Source organism: Myxocyprinus asiaticus, chromosome 15 (assembly GCF_019703515.2).
Source record: "Myxocyprinus asiaticus isolate MX2 ecotype Aquarium Trade chromosome 15, UBuf_Myxa_2, whole genome shotgun sequence".
Lineage (NCBI taxonomy): Eukaryota > Metazoa > Chordata > Actinopteri > Cypriniformes > Catostomidae > Myxocyprinus > Myxocyprinus asiaticus.
The window spans coordinates 20,528,859-20,546,451 of record NC_059358.1 but is presented as its reverse complement, the minus strand read 5'-3'; the positions used below and the strand labels follow the sequence as shown (position 1 = coordinate 20,546,451).

At 37.3% G+C, this 17,593-nt stretch overlaps 1 protein-coding gene and 1 pseudogene across 1 annotated transcript; one reads left to right on the top strand and one right to left on the bottom strand.

The window, feature by feature from the left end:
* The first annotated feature begins 10 nt into the window (after window positions 1–10).
* LOC127452576 (methyltransferase-like protein 25B) lies at window positions 11–7,695 on the top strand (annotated as a pseudogene).
* Window positions 4,847–17,593, bottom strand: tlr18 (toll-like receptor 18). The gene is made up of 8 exons (XM_051719726.1): window positions 17,410–17,593; window positions 15,093–15,180; window positions 14,857–15,001; window positions 13,595–14,568; window positions 11,225–12,395; window positions 9,256–9,708; window positions 5,228–5,452; window positions 4,847–5,137 (listed from the first exon to the last, which is right to left on the bottom strand). Exons 4-8 carry the CDS (start codon window positions 14,551–14,553, stop codon window positions 4,988–4,990), a joined length of 2,958 nt encoding a protein of 985 aa, XP_051575686.1. The 5' UTR covers window positions 14,554–14,568; window positions 14,857–15,001; window positions 15,093–15,180; window positions 17,410–17,593; the 3' UTR covers window positions 4,847–4,987.

Here is a 17,593-nt window from a genome sequence, read left to right as displayed (position 1 = left end):
AGGGGTAAGGAATTGGCTGGTTAGAGTGTAGTTGCAGGAACTACACCACCCGATGGATAAAAGTACGTTTCTCCATAGACAGCCATTCAAAAGTAGCCGTGTTTGATGACGAAAAAAAAAAAATGGAAAGGTTCAAGTTCACGAAGTGAACTGGAATCAGTCAATATAAACGTCCTCGGGGTGTGGGAGGGATATAGCGCTTCGAGTTTGTAATATAAATTTTTTTTTTTTTTTTAGTGTAGCAGAAATGTTTGTGGCAACTTTTTCGGAACAGGAGCATAAAGAACTGGCTCCTGTCAACCTACAGACACATTCCGGACTCCTGCATAATCGTAATTAAAGCTCAAAATTGTTAAACTCCCTACGTTTTTGTCATATGAGCATCATGTTTGTTGCGAGAACATCCTGAAATATTAATGCAGATTTGTAAGTGTATCACGGTTTCTCCTTCCACGCAGAAGTTCTTCAGTGAGAGTTTGTGGGATACTCTGCCTGTGAGCTGGCAGAAAGCCCTCGGTGAGCTTACACCCCCACAGATCGCTGACCTGCTGCTGGATAAAGAGATACAAGACAGGAGGCAAGAAAAGGTTAAAATAAGTAATTTGTCTCAAACTTAAAGGAACAGAATGTTTCAAATCTTTTAGTCCATATAATGAAATTCAATGTGATCCAAAACAACATTGGACCTCACTGACTTTCATTGTATGGACAAAATCCAGACATTTTTTCCAAATATCTTTTTTTGTGTTCCACTGAAGAAAGACATGCATACAGCTTTATAGTGTATCCAGAGCATTGCACTCACAAAACTGTACAGCTGGGGGAGAAAAAAAGCAAGAGTTAGCATGAAAATTATTTTTAACAGGCTTCTGTTCCTTTTTTGTCTTTTAGATACCCATCTGTGTGGCCTCTCTCCTTACTCGCACTGCACACAGCAGCTCATGCACTGTCGTTTCCACGTAAAGTGCCAGGTGGACAATCTCAGGATGCAGGTGCAGCAATGCCAGTGGAGTTTCAGTCTAACCAAAGTCCGAGCTCTTTGTTAGGACACATTTTCTGTAAACACGTCAAACCCAAGAAGTCTGAAATCTGCAGACTAGGCACGGTATGTCAAATCAAATCAAATCTAATCACTTTATTGTCACACAGCCATATACACAAGTGCAATGGTGTGTGAAATTCTTGGGTGCAGTTCCGATCAACATAGCAGTCGTGACAGTGATGAGACAGTACCAATTTACAATAACATCAAATTAACACAATTTAAACATCTGATATATATGTGTACTTTATGATACATTTAGTTAGTGTGGAACCTTCCAACCCTTAAGTCTGCAGTTTTGTAACCCATTATTATGCTTAAGATGATTAAAAAATATGTATTCACCACACAAAACATTAAACCCACACCCAGCCCTTTTAAATTCACTCTCCTAGCTGGTTAAGGAGCTGTGTGACCAGGCTAACTGTAACTATGTTGTGGATGTTGGGTCTGGACAGGTACAGTTATGTTGTGCTAATAAGGTTTATCCTGTATTATAATTAAGCCAGTTTGGCTGTTTAGCTCTAACCAACTTTTTTGATTTTATCTGTGCAGGGCCATTTTACACGGTTTCTATCTTTTGGACTTGCCCTGAATGTCACTGGAATAGAGGCTGACCGTGACCTGGTTTCCATGGCCACCAAATTTGATAGGCAGCTCCTGTTGACACTGGCCAAAGAGAGTCAAAGAGTATGACCCAAATCTTAAATATTTGATATATTTGCATGTTGTCATCTTTTGTAATTGCATATATTGCAGTATTTCCTGTAAAATCTGCAACACCTCCAGCAAATGGAACAATATTTCTCAGTTGTCATAGCCCAGTGTAAACTTTGAGGTCATCAGATTCATGGGACATTAGCTTGACTAATGTGACCCACAATAGTTTTTGAATGTGCAATGATAAATCTCATGTGCATTTCTGTTGTAGTCAGGAAAACCTCAGGGTGTTTATTCTGCACCTTGTCTCTCTCCTTGCCATGTGGTGGGCTGGGTCAGTCCAAAGGCTTCATGGGATGTCTTCATCAAGCAGCTTGGCATGGCAGCATGTGAATGTGACAGTAATGGCCCCACCACTGGGCCGTATGAAAAGAAACAGCAGGTATCAGTGCCATCAGAGCTGGAGCTGGAGCAGAAATGCTACCAAACCAATGGCGAGGAGTTACAAACTACACTTCAGACTCAGAGGACTGACTTTATAGCCCAAATAAACACTGTGGTACTTCCATCAGGGCAACTTGATCCTGAAACCAGTAGCACCAATGCACATAAATTACCTATTAGCAGCAAACGCTTTATTGAGTCTGGAGTGACTTCATCCACAATCGCTGATGTTGGTTATGCTACCAAAGGACTCAGTAATTCTGATTTTGTCCTTGCAGGGCTTCACGCCTGTGGAGACCATAGTTCAACACTTCTTTGCCATTTTGCCGACTGTCCTCATGTTCAGGTCATCACTTCTGTTGCTTGTGGCTACATGAAAATCTCAACCCAAGAGAACCCAAACCCCCTTTCTCAGACACTACAATAGCGTCCCATTCAGAATATGGCTATCCAACGATTGACTGGGTACATGGATTGCCAGGGCACCAGTTGTACTACAAGGCAAGAGAGGGGGCTTGCCATGCAATAGAGGACTATCTTCACAGGCTTAGAGAGGAGAGTGGGCTACTGCGGACACACTGCTACAGAGCTATCTTAGAAAGCATCATCAGAGTGGAGAGGCCTGATCTGCGCAGACCAGGAGTTCAGACTGTCAAAAAAGCCCACAAACTGTCATTCACTGAGTTAGTATCATGTCTTTATTGTGAGATTTAGGAATATCATGAGCTTTCATGGATTGAAAAGTCTGTGACTCACTACTGAGCTTCAGTACCAGGAACTTGAGCGTTACTACTATAGCATGCTTGGTCTGTCACCACTTCTCCTATTTAGTCACTTAAAAGAATATCATCTCAAACTCATATGACTTTCTTTATTCTGCTGAACACAAATGTAATCCATACACAAAACACATATTTTAATGACAATATCATGTCTGTTTATCCATACAATGCAAGTAATCCACTCCATTGGACCATTTACACACTTCTGGGTTTTGGAAAGCAGGAGTAAATGAATGAAGGGTAAACTTTGATAGCAGTGAAAGGGAGACCCATGCTAAATATAATTTTTGCTTACCCATTTGCTCCAACATCAAAAGAAAACCTCCATTATTACATTTACACAACTTTCCAAATGAAGAAAAAAAATAGCGATGGATTACGACCGTCAGAAGAGAGATGATGACAAACGTCGTTAAGCAAATGGCTCTTTTAGTGCTTGTGTACACAGTAACAAAGTTTATTACACACACACAATACAACAATGCAATACCATTTGTGTGAAAAGATAAAATTGAAACAGGGAAAATGGAAAATAATCAGCTCTGTGAAATTAGTATTAACAGCGCCGTCAAAGCTATTCCATCTTCTGGTACATTCGTAGCAGTAGATATTGATAATCCACTTGCTGTAGATGGGCAAATCAATGGCGAAGAGCAGCTCGTTCGTCGGCGAACCACAAGGAAGAAGGGTTTCGGGTACTGTGGCTCCTGGGAGGAGCTCCCCCTAAGCACCAGCTACTGACGCACCATCGAAGTGACTGACTTGCAAGGGAACCACTTAAAGTTTAAATGGATTACTAATGCTGTCTTTATGTGGTTTTTGGATCTTAAGAAATGTGGTCACCATTGGACAAGCAGAAATCATATCTCTATTCAAATATTTTAATTCGTGTTCTGCGAAAGAAAGTCATATGAGTTTGAGATGACAAAAGGGTGAGTAAATAATTTTTTGGTTAACTATTACTTTAACCCTGGGTTGTTTAGAAGGATTGTCTCTACATTTGTTCTATTATGAGCTGCTTTACCTAAAAATAAAGTTCTAAATAGCAGCTAAAGGAGATGTTGCATATAGAGATTATTTATTGAAGACTAATAAATCTATGTCCTTGCCTAAATTGTCAGTCGTAAAAACTTTATAGTCCAGGACTAGATATTAGCCTGAAAATATATTTCAATACATTTAAATACATATTAAACTGTTTTAGTTTAAGGTTATGGACTAGTCTTTCCTAATCACCATCTTAATTTCTTATATCATCCCTCATCTTAAGGTACAGGCTTTAGTGCCCCATTATATTAATCTCCTCTGTGTTTTCACAGGTGTGCCCATATGGCTTTTCCATGGGTTGGCTTGCCCGTTGATCTCCCATTTGATCCTGTCAGCGTGGATGCAATGCTGGCACAGCAGGGCAGAGTGGTAGTGTACTTCAGCCTGAATATGCTGTTTGCACCTGTGGTGGAGACTCTAGTATTACTGGACAGAATTATTTTCCTGCAGGAGAGAGGTAAGTAGAGCAGAGCCAGTCATTTATCTGATTTAATGAACTGTTAAACAGTTGTGAAACAGTAATGAACTGGATTTGTTACAGAGGTTGTTTTAACTTATAATTAGATTTTTGTACACACTTGGACTAAAGGCTCCTCATAAATAGGTATAAAGGTTCAGATTACACTGACCCAGTGCAGGCCAAGACCATGGTTGCCATTAGCTATTGCATCTTCACCTCTATTACTGAAGGCATAACTGAGACATGGAATCTGTGGCTGCAATCATAATGTCTGCATAAAAGAAAAAAAAAACACCATTTTCAGTGACAGGGTTTACGTTTATTTTCCCCTCTAGATGGCACTTTTAAGACAATATCAGGTCTACCTTTGCAAGACCGACATCGAATGGAAATCACGTTGAATCTTGTGCATGCCAGTTTGCTTTTCTGTACATTCCAAATACAATATATCCATGTCACATCCAGAAACTTTATTTCTGATAAATATCATTTACAAAATGGTCTCTTTTCAAATGACAGTGCAACTGAGAGACTTGGAAGATGACACTTCATTTAATTCTTCATGCTCTCCACAAAGAACTCATTACATGCCACTGTGAGAGCAGCCACCAGCACAACAAACTCCTGGAAGTCCACTTCTCCATCCCGGTTCTCATCCAGATCAGACATTATCTTCTCCACAACCATGGGGTCCTTACTCGCCTACAACAAGACACAGAACACCGTTATTTACAATGTTTCTCCAATTATATACATCATCGAAAAGGGTGAACTATGTTTGGAGTAACTCACTGCTAAAAAGTCACCAAGTTCTCCCTGAAGTAAGCTCTTAAGCTCAGCTTTGCTTAGTTTGTACTTGTCTCCTTCTTTGGAAGAGTATGTATGGAAGACTTTAATGAGGCCTTCCATTGCATTTTCAAGCTGTGAAACCATGTTGTGTTTCCTGCAGAGAAAGCAGAAGTTAAAAACAGCATTCAAGGTCATTTCCTTGACATTTTCCAAAATGCCATGGAGAATTCAAACCAGTAGCCCACTTCTTAACACCTGAGGATGCTGGCGGTAGACCTAGATGCCCATATTCATTTCAATGCACTTTCTCTGTGAAGCAGCACAATCCCCAGCATTTAAATGACCTGGAGAATGGGGTTACACAGCCACTGAGGGATCTAATGTCTTTGAGCCAAAAGGCCTGTGGCACTTGCAGATTGATGACGATCAGCAGCGAGAGGGAAGACAGGTATACATCAATTATTCAATCAGCCTTTTGTATAAACTAATGGCACTGGGACTGACCATTTAGCATTGGAGGCTTATATTAGGCCTAATATATATATATATATATATATATATAGATAGATAGATAGAGAGAATGCATACTTTATTTAATATACTCGAATAATAAAATATTAAAGCTTAAATCTCATAAAAACTGTCAATATTAATAGATACCAACTTTACTGTCATAAAACTATACTGGACTTTTAAAAAATGATCGAGACCATTATGGAAAAGTGCTTTACATTTGACACAACATTTGCCATATTGGTCTTAATGCCTCAGTATGTCCTGTTAAAAAGAAGAAGAAAAAAAAAAAAAAACATTATGCATGTAACCTGAGGAGTCACCAGTTAGCAATAAATCAGCCTACTGCAAGCTGATATTCCCAATTCTTTTGTGCTAAAAGGGACATTTCCGTCTGACATCAGTTTATAAGTCCATGAGGCTTTTCTTAAAAGTTATGTATTTGGTTTATTTATGCAACGAAACATATTTATATGTAATTTGTTACTCCTAAATCCAGAATGCTATAATAATAATAATTTTAAAAAAACCAGTAACGTTTATCAGCTTACCGAGTAAGATGAATCAGTAGCCTGCCTAACGCCGGAAGATTCCAAAAGCATCTCATTAAATAGCGTCAGTTCACTTGTACGGAGAAATTAGGTGGAGCCGCCTCCCACAGCCGCAGCACGCCTCTCCATGTAAATTCATCCGATCGAAAATCTCCACGTTAAATAATGTCCTCAAACATCTAATCATCATATAGTGTCTGTAATTTCTTCAGATAAACCAGAATAGCCTAAAAAACCTATTGACATAGAATAACATACATTCTACACCAAAAAAAAAAAAAAAAAAAAAATTTCTTTATCAAAAGACAACCTTATTCACATAGCGCCATATTGAATTTTTGACGTGAATAAAAGGAGGACTTCAGTCTCTCAATGGCATAACCTTCTGTGTGCTGTATAAGGTCCTAGATCACATCTTATTTTCACAACTTTTCTGGGTTTTTTGTCTACTGAATAATTTATGTATGTATTCAGATTTTTATTTAGCGTCACTATTTATTTCAACGATCAAAACAGTGTATAGCAAGTAGGGTACAACTAGGCTAAATGGTCCTCTTAAAGAAAATTAGCTTTTTTTTTCTTGTGGCAAAATGTATAGACATTGACAAAGTGGGCTATACTTCTTTTTATTGAATATTGATGGAGCAACATAATTTATGTTAGAAATAATAAGGGAAGTTTGTTTTAATTAAATAAAATAAAAATGCGTAAGGGGAGCTTTTACCTAACTTATGATCAGTCAAGGGGAGCACACTTTGAACTTTTTTCATAACAAATCTATTTTCCCATTTAAGCAGTTTGCTTTATGTGGGCCTTTAGCCCCTGCAACAAGGCACCAAATACTATCCTTTAACTTATTTTGATTTAATCACCTTGAACAAAACTGAAAATGACAAATTTTATCTCTGAATAAATGTGATTATTTTAGGGATTTTATTGTTAATTTTTACCCCTGTGATGAAACTTTGCTTTCTTGTTTCACCAAGATTAAAGCCAACTAAAGGTGAATTAACTACAGTAAATAGTTTAATTCCTGGCATGATTCCATCTCACATCTCACTTGGGTACAAAAATCACTCACCTTTCATTTTATGAAAACGTTTTTTTCCAGGCCATTTGATATGTGATGTGTCAGGCTATTGCATTTCTGTGGGAAAATGAAATAAATCTAATGTTGTGCAGTGTTATGAAGTGAGGAGTGAGGCATGTTTGTGGTTTCACTTTCAGTAATAAATGCTGCCAGAATGAATCTATTAATGATAATGAGCAGTATTCACTTACACTCAGATAAAGCATTCTTTTGGATGCAGAATTTCAAAATTGTATGTATTGTAATACTGTTATTCCCTTTTATTTAATTGATTTCAGAGTCTACAATAAATATGAAACAAAGTATCAACAGTAAAATGGTGTGTTCAGTTCCTTACGTTTTTGAATGTTTAGGTCTGTCAAGAGAAAATAAGCAGTTGTAAATTAAGTAATAATCCCCCACCCCACACTCAAAACATGATGACTCAGTAGGCCACATTCATTTGGTCTGTACAGTAGGTTTCCACTCCGTAAAATCAACTGGAATTGGTTTGTGATGCAGAAAATCTGCAGTTACAAACATCTGTTTGAGATAACATGGATATGTCACCGATACTTGTTTGGCAATCATCCATCTGGTTAACACTGTAAATTTCATGATTTATAATTTCAAAGTTAATAGAAAAAACATCATACTCATTGGAGTTGAATGTGAATTTATATGGAGTGAGGGGCACAGGTTATGTTTAACCCAGATTTGATTTCTGTAATAAAAATAATGGATTATATATATTCACTTTGAATTTTTTTTGTGTGCTGTTAATGTAATTAAAATTATGCATTTTCAAGTATTATTAGATTGTTTAATGGATATGTGCACAGTAGATTAATATATTTTCATAAATATATTTTATATTAACAATGCAATTCTTTTTTGTAACCATAACATTAAAAAGTCAAATTATTTTATTTAGGCACATCTGTTTCTCTGTCTTTCTATATCATTACATCCCCATTATGTTTATTTTTAGTAATTTTGTGTAAAACAATCCAAACAAAGTATCACCTGTAAACTCACAGGCACGTTATGGTACAACATACGGTTCATTTTTTCAAGTGAGATTCAAGGGGCTCACAAAGAAGGGATGAGTAGATTCTGTTTACTGCATTAAATTCTTCATTTGTATTTTAGGACAGCATGATTTGATGAGATAATCTATATAGATATAAGTGGATAGTTTCTGAGCAAAGAGTGTTGTTGTGAACACCATGATTTCATTGGAATAATATGACTTGTTTCGGTAAACATACATGGGATAACGGGATTGCTATATACTGGCCTAATTAAGATAAGTATATATGCTTGCATACCAAGGTAAATAGAACTGTATTGATTGTCAAACTGAACATGAACGTGTGTTGTGTATGTTATGGGCCACTGGGTCAGTAGATCACAAGATCTGCCTAGTTGTTTGCTTTGCTCATTGACTGAACCTAGTCAGAATGAATTGCGGCAATATTTTCTAGGCCATTTTTCCATCAATGATTCACACAAACCCATTCAGACAAACCTTAAAGGGATAGCTCACCCAAAAACACCAACAACTCTCAAATCATTTACTTGTTTCAAACCTGTATGACATTCTTTATTCCATGGAACATAACAGGAGATATCAAGCAGAATATTAGGGACTGACAGCTGAAAAAAAGATAAAGTGTCCACATTCTTTAAAATTTGTCCTCTTGTGTTCCACGGAAGAAAAAATGTGATATGGGTTTGGAACAACATTAGGGTGAGTGTACAGTAAGACAGAATTTTCATCTTTGGATGAATTAACAAACATAAAATAAAACAAAAATAATTGCAAAACAGTCTGCAGTAATGTGTAAAATCTAAATGTAGCAAGATCAGGCCATCTCTGCCGCTGGTTATATTGGTCCCTCCGCATGTTCTCTGAAAGATTGTGGACTTCCCCTATTGGAGGGCTGATTGCTAATGTAGTGGCCATCTTCATCTGTTCCTTTAGTATCTGTAGACCTCTGGTTCTCAAGTGGCAGCTCAATCAAGGATACTGACTTCACTGAAGACAGACGACTATGCCGACTGGCAGTGCGCTTTCTTATTACATTTGGTTTGCCCAGAACACTCCTAAGTCGGACCCAGAAGAAACTCTGTTCTGTGGGTTGCTGAGGCCACTCCAGGTAGGTTTTGCTACTGAGCATTTTTTTGAGCTTGCAGAACTTACTGGGCAAAGAATTAGGATCAATGGGTTCCTTCACGACCAGGATGACATCACTGAATGTCTTTCCAATGGTCCGTTGTTGGGCGAAGTAGAGCTCATAGTTGCACCACTCACTATTCACGAAATTCCGTGACAACACAAAGATGACCTTAATGATGAGAAAACGGGTTAGAATGCAACAAAAAACTGTAGAAAGCATGTCTGTTTATATATCAATGTTTGCACTTTGGGTTTTATGCTACAATTTGATGAGAGTTCTTTTAAAAAAAATAATAACAATTTTAATGGAGAAAAAAAATACAATTTGGTAGTATTGTGAAAGGTACTCTTCTTTAAAAGAGATGCTATTTATCTAAAGTGACTCACTTTACATTAATTCCAGGGATGGGACATTGTATAATGCCCTGCAAAGAATCCTGCTGGAAAAAACATCTTAAGCCAGCCTAAGCTGGTTTGCTGGACTTAGCAAATAACGATGGTCTCCTAACCTGGCCAAGATGGTTTCGGGATGGGGACATTGTATGATGCGTTGCTGAGAAGCCTGCGGCAAAAATAATCTTAAAGGGATAGTTCACCCAAAAATGAAAATTCTCTCATTTACTCACCCTCATGATATCCCAGATGTGTATGACTTACTTTCTTCATCAGAACACATTTGAAGAAAAATATCTTAGCTCAGTAGGTCCTTAAAATGCAAGTGGATGGTGATTTCTCTTTTGAAGCTCCAAAAATCACATACAGTCAGCATAAACGTCATCCATACGACACCAGCTGATGTCTCCTAAAGTGACACGATCACTTTTGGTGTGAAAAAGATAAATATTTAAGTACTTTAATTCTAAATCATGTTTCCGTTCAGCAGCGGTATGCGCATGTGACGTAATCGTATTGGCATTTGATACATGTGAGAACTGAGTCACGTGAGTCACACCTGGAAGAGCAGCGCTGTTTACAAGTGAGAAGGAGGAACGCTGTACAGTAGCTTGGTTTGTTTAGGTTTAGATGGTTTTTATCTGTTTCTTTACTCACAATGGTGGTTTTGTGTGCTTATCCTGGATGTCTCAACCAAGAGGTGACTGTGAGATTATGTCTGTATCATGGCAACTCGAATACGTCACACGAGAGACTGCATGAACTCCACCCTCTCATGAAGCTTTGGATTATAAAGTACTTAAATATTGATATTTTTTCACACCAAAAGTGATTGTATTGCTTTAGAAGACATTAATTTAACTGCTGGAGTCGTATCGATGACGTTTATGCTGACTGTCTGTGATTTTTGGAGCTTCAAAAGAGAAATCACCATCCACTTGCATTTTAAGGACACACTGAGCTAAGATATTTTTCTATTTTCTTCAAATGTGTTCTGGTGAAGAAAGAAAGTGATACACACCTGGGATATCATAAGGGTGAGTAAATCATGAAAGAATTTTCATTTTTGGGTGAACTATCCCTTTAAACGAGCCTAAACTCCTTAGCTGGCCTTCCTGCCTGACCAGCTGACCACTTAAGCCCAGCAAACCATCTTTATAGGCTGGTAAAAGTATATTTTTTTTCATACCAAGAACATAAATGTATGTGTCTCAAAGAACCAGCCCAAAATAAAATACAAAACCAATACTTAATTCAATCAACTTTTCAAAAGATCTCTTTTCAAAACACACCTTGCGACTATTTTCAATGTTCTCAATGATGTTGTCAATGATCCACCTCCCAGGAATAAAGTCTCTTTCATGGATGCAAAGCCGGTAAGGAGGCTTAATGTTCTCTAGACAAGGCAGCAGCTGGTCTCTGACCCAGTCAGCATCCGAATGGCTGTAAGAGATGAACGCATGAAAGGTGTAGTCCATAGCTTGATCTGAACCTTCCTTATGGGCCCTGTACTTAGCTCTGATGATCTGGTATGTCGCTTTAAGGTACCAGGGTACATGGAATATGTAGCACATAAGGGTGATAGCAAGTACAATAACCATCGTTGTTGACACAGAGATGATAATAATAAGTGTAATATCACAAGCTAAATGGCCGGGAAAGTATTGTGACACCATTGTGTTTAGAAGGCTCTCTGGGTGGTAACACTTGTAGTTGTATGGCCAGTCAGAGATGTTCACCTTGCCCTTGGTTTCCTGAATGAAGTTGTGGAGCTCACAAGTACAGTGGTAAGGGTTGTTGCCTGCAGTCAGTACACGTAGACTAGGCATGTCTTTAAAAGATGTCATGCTAATAAGCCCAAAGGAGTTTCCATCCAAAGCGAGCACTTTCAGGTACTGATTCTTCCAGCCAGAAGGGATGAACTTGATCTTGTTGCCACTGAGAAGGAGCTCTGTTAGGTTGGAAGCCTTATTAAAATAGTCCATGTCAAGTTGGTCGAGGTTGCTGTATGATAGATCGAGGAAGCTTACAGAGGTGGGGAGACACTTAAAACTGTCACTCCTCAGGGTATTGTGATGAGCGATTACTTTGGTAATGGTTTGTCTCCAGTGACAGACACAACTCCCTACATATCGCAGCTGGTTGTTGCTCATATCGATTGTTTTCAGCTTCACAAAGTACTTAGTCAGAGATGCCAAGTCACTGAGACTGGTTAGTCGATTTTGGCTGATGTTAAAGGTCTGAAGTGAAAGCAATGTGTTCCTCTTGTCACATAGTGGATTATAAATATAACTGTCCAACAGCTGGTTGTTAGAGATGTCCAGAAGCTCAACATTTTTCATTTCTTGCCATGAGTCACATGGTACGGTGTTGAAGTTCACATTCCATATAATGAACTGGCGGATGTTATTAAGCCAGGTGAAGCTCCAGTCAAAGCGTATTATATCTGGATTACTGATGTCCCTGTAGGACACATCACCAAGATCACTATTAAAGGGATAATTCACCCAAAACATTTTTATTTTCTCATCATTTACTCAAACTCATGCCATTTCAAACTTGTATGACATTCTTTCTTCTGCAGAACACAAAGACATTTTGAAGGATGTTTGATGTGTTTTTGTCCATACAATTGAAGTCAATGGGGTCCAAAACTTTCAAGCTCCAAAAAGGGCATAAATGTAACATAAAAGTAATACATTCAACTTGAGTGGTTTAATCTATGTCTTCTGAAGCGATACAATCTCTTTGGGTGAGAAACAGACCAAAATTGAAGTCCTTATTCACTATAAATCTTCACATCCAGCCCGACTGGAATACAGTGCTGGCTTTAAGATGGAGCACACAGTTGCCAGGTCTCAATCTCGGTATCACTATACATCAGTAAGATGTTACATTACATTTTAAGTATATTTTTAAGTATAAAACATCACTATCACTTGCACGATAGGGCAACAGATAAGCCCAACTGGGCATGATAACCGCAAACCTGGCAACACCATGTCTGGTTCATGTACAGAGCTCCAAGGAGACTGTGGAAGTCAAGATTTATGGTGAAGAAGGACTTAATTACTTACCCAAACCAAACGTAGCACCTCAGACGGCATGGACTAAACCACTCAAGTGATTTGGATTACTTCTATTCTGCCTTTATATCCTTTCCTTCAAAATATCTGTTTGTGTTCTGCAGAAGAAAGAAAGTCATGAGAGTTTGACACGGCAAGAGTGTGAGTTAATGATGAATTATAATTTTGGGGTGCACTATCCCTTTTGATTTATGTGTGTATTTAAAGGGATAGTTCTCAGAAAAATTAAAATTCTGCCATTATTTGCTCTCATGTTGTTCCAAAACTGTATGACTTTCTTTCTTCTGTGAAACACAAAAAGAGATTTGGACAAAATGTTAGCATCAGTCACCATTCAATTTTGTTTGCATCTTTTTTTTTTTTTTCATACAATGACAGCGAATGGTGACTGAGGCTAACATTTTGCCTACTATCTTGTTTTTCTGTTCCACGCAAGTCATACTGGGTTAGAACAATGAGAGGGTGAGTAGCCTACATGACAGAAATGTTTGCACAATTTGAATAAAAATTTGTAACTTCATTTGAACAATTTTATTGACATTGACTCATAATTATAGTAGCGTTAGAAAAACTTACGAGAGAACAAGCCTTTCCAAGGTCAGGTTTGTCACACTTGGTCCCTGTGTTATATCCTGTGAGCGTGCATAGTCGATAAATAAGAGCTCCAAAGCTTTTATTGGACTGATTGCTACATTTACCAGAGCCATCCTCAGAAGCTCCTCATTGAATTTACCTCGATAGAAGGTCAGCAGTTGAGCCTTTACAAACTGCAGGCCATAAAAAATATCCCGTTTACCAGAATAGTACTGAAATTCAAAAATGTTTCGGAAACGTAGAACATCAATTGTTTTGTTTGCTAGGTCTTTTAATATCATAGGAAGCACATCTGGTGTTTTGTCTACAGCTATATCCAGCCACAAGCTTTTGGTTTTGATGGTATTAAAATACCCAGGTTCATACCTTTTCAGCCCAGTGCCAGCTTTAATGGCAAACTTGTCCAATGAGAGGTTTTTCAAAACAAATAGGTCACTACTTCTCAAATCACTGACCAGGGATCCACCAATGGACAACACTTTCAATTGAGTTAAATTAAAAAAAATAGCACCCAGAGTTACCTGTGTGTACAAATTATTGGACAATTCTAAAACCTGCAGCTTTGTGAGCGGCTCAAGTGCTTTGAAAGGAATGTCTGTCAGAGAGTTATTAAATAAATTTAGTTCCTCTAGCAGAAGATTTCTCTGAAAGGCCTCATCCACTATCAATGAAATGTTGTTGAAATTAAGCTTGAGGACTCGCAGGTGACTAAGATTGAAGAAATCATGTCGGTGGATGACCTGTATGGTATTGAAAGAGAGGTCAAGCTCTTCCAGAGTGGCAGGAAGTTTTGTTACAGGCACATGGCCTAGCCACAGGCCTTTACAGTCTGCGGCACGCCCATCAGCTGATATTGTACAAGACTGCTTAGATTTAGCTGGCTTAATGTGCAGAAAAGCTTGGAGGCTGAGAAGGACAGCAAGCAAAACAAACATTCTCATAAACTTTGTTTAGATCTGCAAGAAAACAGAGGAAAAAATTTTAGTCATAACATTCCTAATCTCTCAGTTTCATCTTAAAATTGTGTGAAAGCAGTAAGCTGCTTACAGTAATTAGATTACATATGTGCAGTAACCAAGCTATGAGTTTAATTGTGCTTTTTACTCAAAAGGCAAAGAAATAATTAGAACTTTATGTCATTAGGGTAATATATACTGTACACATGGTTGACAAATAATGAAGAAATGAGAATGAAGATGTGATTGGCAGTGTGGCAGAAAACAATTGCTTTTGTTTCATCTTACCTCAATCAGAATATCTGTTTTCAGTTCCTGAAAAAATAAAATCTGCAGCATGTCAGCAGATTTCACAATGGCATTACTCTTCGTTCAAAAGTAACTTCTAATGTTGAGTTCTCAAAAAGTAAGCATCTTCATCATGTTCATGTTCCTATGTGAACAATGTGGAAAGATGTCCATGTTTAACAAAATAACCAATTAAATAAACAGAATATTCACAAAGAATTAAAAACACATTTTACCTTTTACTTTTTTAAAGCCATATGTGTACAGTATCTTCAAGAGCAGCAGGAATACAGCAGGGATACCCAATCAACCATCCAACTTCATCTGTAGGAGAAAGTGATCAAGTCAGTCAAGCTATAGACTTTCTACCTTGGTCCCATTTATAAATGAGAGTGCAATGCTCATTACAAGCAGATGGATAATAATAATACAATACATATTTTTTGTCACATGACCTAAACACACAAAGCAACATTTCTGCCAGGGAATGAAAAAGGAAATGATTAATTTGTTGTTCCCTCTACAACAGACCCTTCATAATGGGTTTAGTTCCTTTTTGAGGGATGTTTTTCCTGAATGTAAGATTTGCATTTTTTCTTTACAGGTGATAATTTGGCTAAATGTCAAATGAGAGAATTTTACTGTCCATATAGATGGTTCACAAAAGATAAAACAGTCTATTTTAATGGAACATTAAAAAGGTATTTTAGGGTTGCCAGTCTTTATGACATTATTTTCCACAACATTTCCAGGAAAGTTTGTGTGACTAAGACTTAACATTTACCAATTACAGTCAAGAGGGACAACCAGCAAAAACTGAAAATGTGACTGGATGGGATGTATCCTGTCTCAACCAAAAAGAGATTTTGATAGGTTATTTGCCCGTCTTTTCCGTGTCAGCAGGCACATGCCCCGTCTATACAGTTTCATTATAACGCTAAACTAAAACATTTTTAAGGACAACTATTGCAATTGTTTTCCAAGACATTCAGGCAGTCTGAGCATTTTCCATGACTGGAAAACCATATTATAAAATCCCAGGTTTTTAAGCTTTTCTAGGACACAAGGGATCCACATTTATTTAGGAATAATTCTTAACAAATATTTAAAACCAGAGGCTACATGTTGTATAAGACCATAAGGCGTGAAAGAGTGAGTAAACAGGGTGAGTAAAAGAGCGAATTTAGATTTTTGTGTGACTCACATTTGTTCACTTTTGTTAACTGTTGATAGACATCTTACAAGTGGAGCCTAAGAAAACAATGTCCCCTGCTAAGAATGTACAGAAACATAGCTGAAATCTAACAATGCATTTTCATGCTCCAGTTGCTGGCATTTCGCCACATCTAATCTCAACTTTGTATAAAAAAAAAAAAAAAAAAAAAAAAAAAAAGTTTATATTTTATATAAAATATAAAACAACAACTTAAGTTGTAAAAAGGAGAAACCCATTTTACAGTACTTTTTCCAATAACATAACTGGTGATAAAGCCACTTAGGTAAGTGTCACAATGTCTTCACTAAATTGAAAACCAAGTTTATGTGCTTATGACTAAATTCTACCAGACTTGGTTTTTACTTTATCATAACCTCAGATTAAATATTATCTACAGATGGCAAACTAGAGTTAATACTAAAAGAATTTCAAGGTGAGAATGTTTCAATTCACAAAGTTTGATATCAAAGTAATAATTAACTATTGGTCTAAAAAGACACCAAGCACTATATAGTAAACACAAATCAAACATATCTTAAAAACCCACCAATACTTTTGTTCTTGTAAATCTAAATACTAAACCTGGAAGACTAAGTAGCATTATGTGGTGAAACACAGATGATCTGTGTATTAACAGAGAAAATCTAAGTTGAAGTCCCAAACAAGAGTACACCTAACATTTCTTTAAAGCTTTATTCAAGCGAGTACCCCATTTAAGCGATGTTTACTAGAATATAATACACAGTATTGCTCAAAATATTCCGATTCTTATATTTCAAATGTAGTTTGATAAAAAGGGTTCACCTTTGAGAAATGAGTGCAAGAGTTCAAGATCCAACAGCTGTGCACTGACTTTTGATTATGCTAAACAGTTTTCACCGTTTTCTTTGGTAAGGTATAGGCTATCGCACAAACACTCGAATAAATACTACACCATCGTAAATACTGTGATGAAATGGAGACCGGGGTCCAAATATAACGATCAGCATGATCCTGTTTAGGAAATCTCAGAAGAGGGACTACGAGCAATGTTTATAATGCACGATGCTGTGTTTACGTTAGTACAAACACAAGTCACTCTCAATTTCAAATATTGTTTAGATTAGTTAGCTTCTACCACTTCAAGATGCAAACACCCCCCCCACGACTGTTTTATATACACCATAATGGTTTTTAACAGTGGACATCAGTCGTAGTCCTACGTTTATTTTTTCAATAGACAGAGATATCGCGACGTTTCGAAATTATCTACCGAATTATTATCACTGTTGAAACACGGATAGCAAATTTTTTTTTATTTTTTATTTTTTTACTCAACACTAACAACATCCGCTTACCTCTGCGAACTGAAATAAAAAGTTGTCAAACTCTGTAAATTGAACGACTTTTAAAACGTTGGTACAGAAGTTTCCAGAGAAGTTTCCAGTTACGCAGTCCAGAAGTAAATTCTCGACAAAAAATGTAGGTGTCCCGCATGCCTGTGAGTTGAAACACATCGTATCAACTCTCATGAGTTCCTCT

Coding starts and splice junctions, on each gene's coding strand:
- tlr18 (XM_051719726.1), bottom strand. CDS start 14,553: ATGAGAATGTTTGTTTTGCTTGCTGTCCTTCTCAGCCTCCAAGCTTTT. Junction 9,709..11,224: donor ACATTGAAAATAGTCGCAAG/GTGTGTTTTGAA, acceptor CTCATCATTAAG/GTCATCTTTGTGTTGTCACG. Junction 5,138..5,227: donor AACTTGGTGACTTTTTAGCA/GTGAGTTACTCC, acceptor GTCTTGTTGTAG/GCGAGTAAGGACCCCATGGT.